Source organism: Lissotriton vulgaris, chromosome 10 (genome assembly GCF_964263255.1).
Source record: "Lissotriton vulgaris chromosome 10, aLisVul1.2, whole genome shotgun sequence".
Lineage (NCBI taxonomy): Eukaryota > Metazoa > Chordata > Amphibia > Caudata > Salamandridae > Lissotriton > Lissotriton vulgaris.
In genome coordinates this window covers 787,480,928-787,485,975 of record NC_141698.1, presented here as the reverse complement: position 1 = coordinate 787,485,975, position 5,048 = coordinate 787,480,928, and the positions used below count along the sequence as shown (strand labels likewise).

At 57.1% G+C, this 5,048-nt stretch overlaps 1 protein-coding gene across 1 annotated transcript; it reads left to right on the top strand.

The window, feature by feature from the left end:
* The first annotated feature begins 332 nt into the window (after positions 1-332).
* TRIL (TLR4 interactor with leucine rich repeats) lies at positions 333-3,800 on the top strand. Its single transcript, XM_086941712.1, has one exon. It carries the CDS (start codon positions 806-808, stop codon positions 3,167-3,169), a length of 2,364 nt encoding a protein of 787 aa, XP_086797838.1. The 5' UTR covers positions 333-805; the 3' UTR covers positions 3,170-3,800.
* Positions 3,801-5,048: the final 1,248 nt, after the last annotated feature.

The following is a 5,048-nucleotide window of genomic DNA, read 5'->3' as shown; positions in this document are numbered from 1 at the left end:
CTTGTACCCAGGCCGAATAGCGCCCCCTGGCGACGGATGGCAGCCCTTGTGCTATTCCGACCTACCGGGTGTAAGACACTTAACTCGAAAAGCAAGCAGTAAATGACATTGTCCTAAAGTAATGGACAAAGGAGGGCTCGGGTTTGGCACTAAGCCCCCACCCCCTTCTATTGATCAGAAACAGAAGTGTGGGCCAGGTCTTCCCTCCCCTCCCCGCCGGGTCTGCAACTCTTCCAATCCGATCCTCTTTCCTTCCACGGAGTCTCGGGGGGAAAAGTGTGGGAAGTACGAATTTCCGCCTGTTTTTTTTTCCTTCGCATTTTTCTGAGCTTTCCAGTGTGCTGGTTCAGCGGAGCCCTGCCGCCAGCTGGGAGGTTTTGGATCAGAAACAATAAGGGTTTTCAGACTGGGCTTTGCACGCTCGCTGCAGCTCCCCGGCCCTGGAGTTCACGGGAGTCACTGAGTGGGGGTGATGAAGAGGAGAGGGCGGGGAGCTTGAGGGGGCTCCGGGCGGCCAGCTGTTCTCCGGCTCAGTCGGAAATAACAACCGGGCCTGCTGTGGACGTTCATGGAGGGACACAGAAGTGTGTCTGTGGAAGGAAAGATGTCCGAGAGATGGTGGCGCCCGATCGCCGGCACAGATCACCGCCCGGGCCATCAGAGATGTTATGAACTTGTGTTTTGGGGCTCGTCTGCTGCCCTTGCTGGACGGCGAGCATGGTGAGCGGGGGCCTGCGCATCTGACCGCTTGCGGGCAGCCAGGGAGCGGTCGCAGGCCGAGGGGCATGCGGGAGAGGCGCCCGCTATGGGCATGGAGGCACCTGGGGTCCTGCGGCTGACGGCGGTGCTCTGTGTGCTCGGCCTGCTTCTCCCCCCTTCCGCGGATCTGATCTGTCCGGAGCCGTGCGACTGCCAGCAGCACCAGCACATCTTGTGCACCAACCGGGGGCTTCGAGCCGTGCCGAAGGCCAGCAGCCTGCCCAGCCCCGAGGACACCCTCACCTACAGCCTGGGGGGCAACTTCATCAGCAACATCAGCGCCTTCGACCTGCCCCGCTTCAGCCGCCTGCAGAGGCTCGACCTGCAGTACAACCAGATCCGGCACATCCACCCCAAGGCCTTCCAGAAGCTGGGCCGCCTGGAGGAGCTCTACCTGGGCAACAACCTGCTGTCGGGCCTGGTCCCCGGAGCCCTGGCGCCCCTGCATAAGCTGCGGGTGCTGAACCTGAACGGCAACGAGCTGAGCGCGCTGGGCAAGGGCTGCTTCGCCAGCCTGGGGAGCCTGGTGAAACTCAGGCTGGACGGCAATGCGCTGCAGGGCCTGCAGGAGGCGCTCTTCTCGCCACTGGGGAACCTTCTGTACCTGCACTTGGAGAACAACCGCCTTCGCAGCATGGGCAGGGACGCTTTCTCGGGCCTGGGCCGACTGCGGCTCCTTAACCTCTCAGGCAACCTGCAGGGGGCGCTGCGGCACCCAGCCACCTTTCGCCCTCTGAGTGCCCTAGACACCTTGGTTCTCTCTGCCAACCAGCTGCAGCACCTAGGGGGCCGGGTGTTCGCAGCTCTGGGGCGGCTCGCCCGCCTGGTGCTCAGCGACAATCGCCTGGCACGGCTGGAGGACGATGCCTTCGAGGGGCTGGGGACCCTGCGGGAGCTGAGGCTGGACGGCAACCTGTTGACACACCTGCCCGGGGCGCTCCTGGAACCGCTGCCCAGCCTGGAGGTGCTGGATTTGAGCCGCAACCTGCTGTCCAGCATACACCCGGCGGCCTTTGGTGGGCTGCCTGCACTGGGGGAACTGAGGCTGCAGGGCAACTTACTGACCGCCCTCCCTGGTCAGGCCTTTGCTTCTAACCCTGCTCTGCACCGCCTGGACCTGGATGACAACCGCTGGACCTGTGACTGTCAGCTGAGGGGCCTGAAGCAGTGGATGGGCGCCACGCACTCCCAGGGACGGCTACTCACCGTCTTCGTGCAGTGTCGCCACCCGGCGCTACTGCAGGGAAAGTACTTGGACTACCTGGAGGATGCTCAGCTCAGCGAGGAGGCCTGTCTGCCGGGAGGCAGCACCGACTCCCCTCTGGTCCCCGCAGACCGCAGCGGCAGAGAACTTGCGGGGACGCGCTCTGGGGTACTGTGGGTATCACTGCCGCCAAAGCGGGCCAGCAGAAGGAGAGGAGGGCGACGGAAGCTTCCGCCCCAGGCCAGCACCAAGACTAGCGCCACCGGCACTACCGATCGCAGCCAGCAGATGGAGCCCGCCCCTACAGAGGAGGCCCGAGGACCGGTGTCCGAAGCTCGCATGCCAGCCCTTAAACACGCATGGCGGCGGCGGCAGGGCACCCACCCCACCGCCCCCAGCATCCTGAACCTGCTCACTGGAGTGGCCCCTTCATCACCAAGCCCAGCCAGCGCTCTCCCAGGGCCCCGCTCCCTCCCTCATGCAGCCCGGGGCCACTTCCCTCCCTTGGTGGCCGATCCCTGCGAGTTCAACAAGCACTTTCTGTTTAACCTGACAGTGTCTGCGGTGACGAGCAGCACCGCCTCTGTGCGCTGGGGGGTGCGGGACCACCTGAGCCCTCTGAACGCGGGGCCCGTGCGCTTCCGCCTGCTTTACGACCGCTTCGGGCAACAGCCACCCCCTCCAACCCGCTTCCCCCGCTTCTTCTACCTGCCCGAAGGCGCACAGTCGGCGGCCACGCTGCGGGAGCTGCGCGGGGAGACCCCCTACATGGTGTGCGTGGAGAGCCTGCTGGGGGGCCTGGCCTGCCCAGTGGCCCCCCGGGACCACTGCGCTGGCTTAGTGACCGCTCCCGAGGGCGCCCGGCCCCTGGACTACCAGCTGCTGATTCTGGGCCTGCTGGCGGCCAACGCGCTGCTGGTGCTGCTGGTGCTGGCAGCCTGGGGCTCCCGTGCCCTGCGCCGGGGCTGGGCCCGCCGCAAGGGGCCCGTGCCACCGGCCGTGCGCCACATGTACTCCACCCGCAGACCATACAGATCAGTGGGCACCGGCGTCTCCGGGGACTTCTCGGGTTTCCAGGCGCACCGGCCCCGCACAGCCATGTGCGCCATCAACGAGGCGGATCTCATCGAGTTCCCGGGGCCCTGCGAGCGTTTCATGGAGGGCAACCTGCGCAGGGAGGAGGCCATGCCGAGGTTCACCGACTGACATGGGAGCTGACGGCCCAGGTCTCCACCTTTTACCTTGCAACGAGGCCTTGCTGTGACTCCACAAACCTGCTGGACTAACTTAAACTTTTCTTGAAAAATAATTAGTCCTGATGTGTGTTTTAGCTGTTCACTTTTGTATTTCGGAAAACGAGGAAATACACTGAAAGCAGCGTTAATGTGAGACTATCAGCCTTGTTGCAAGCCAAGAAAGAGAAGATGAAATGTGCAATGGGTTTTTGTGGAAAACTGGCTGCTGCATCCATCAACAGCGGGCCCAGCTCCTTCCATAACCCAAGTGCCAAACTGCGGCTGTTGGAAGAAGTCACTTTGTTGTTTGTGTTATAGCTTTGTTAACAAAACGCACAATTACTCAACAAACTGCCTCACGGAAGCATGTAACTGGTAACCACGAGGCACTATTCCATTCGATAACCTACTCAGCTCAACAGGCCCCAGCTGTTTTCCAAAGTTGCACTGGCTTTCTCAGAGCTGTTGCTGTCTTGTGGGTTTTCTATTATTTTTCATGTTCGCATTATTTCCATTTCCCAGTTCTACTGAACTGTTTCTTGTGGCGCTGATGTGTTTGTCATGTCTCTGGTTTTGTTGTGGAGCTGCAACGGGCATTCTAACAAACATGGGGGCAGATTTATGAAGGACTTGCGCCGTCGGTGCGTCAGTTTTTCCCATGTTAAAAATGACGCACCGGCGGCGCAAGGCCTTCATAAATCTGCCCTTTGCTCCTTAAGCCGGAGCAAAGTTTCCTCGAATACAGAGGAGTTTCCCTGTTACATCACTTCATTTCGGATGTTCTCTAAAACAGCACTTCATTTAGCATGTACTGATCACGTGGTACAGCCGCTGAACTAATTTCAGGACTCTGCCACGTATTAGAGGGAACATTTAGTTTCAGTGTCGGGTCTGGAACACACATTATCGCAGTAAAACAGGCCTTTAATGAGTGCGCTTGTAGTCTTCCGTATGAGTTCTCATTCTGCCATTGCAGAAAAATCTGTTTGTCCTTTCCAGCTTGGTCCCGCATTCCGGTAGAATGAATAGGGTTATCATCACTCCAACACGAGCGTCTCTGTCCGCTCCCAATGGTACGTGTTCAGATTTATATGCGTGCCATGGTGGTTATTACGGTAATGCTTCCTCTTCTGAATTACACTTAGGTTTAAGCCATTGCTCTGAATATTTGGGCACTAGAGTTGCATGCTTATGAAGTGGCGGTACGGGGACGCTATGCTGCTGTTCTTCAATGTCCCACCAGCTACACATTTTAAGTACTTGTCTACGGAATTGGATGTTTTTCCTGTTGCTCCCTTTATTTGCATTTTTTTGATGTATGGTACTATAAGTCCAGATAAGAAAACATATTTTCTGTGTTAAATGGTAGAAGCAGTTGTTATCTAGTGTTTTGGAGAAACAAACGACCATAATTTCTATAAACGACTTGGCACGAACAATTCTTTTCTTCGCGAACTGCACAGAAATGAATTCCTCAGTTACAAAAGCAACGCCGCGCGCGTTACTGATGTGCCAAAAGCGCCCTCTGCTGTACAAAACGCAAACTGATGGGTTTGTACTTTTTTGTTTGATTTGCCAAAGATTTGGGGCATGCAATATTTACGTCAATGTTTACGTTATTAGTGTGTACTCCTGTGACAGGTCATTGGTTCAGGTAATTGATTATTTCCCGCCGGATTCTAACTCTGCTTCTTTGACGTTTGATTTCAAAGAGAGCACTAAACAAGGGTACATATTTTCCCTTTATAAATTATCCATAACTTAGATTTTAATAACATTGTTTACGTCGTCCGTTCGTTGCCATCTGAGGCCTCAGTGTTCTTCAGTAACACATACAATTATGAAATATT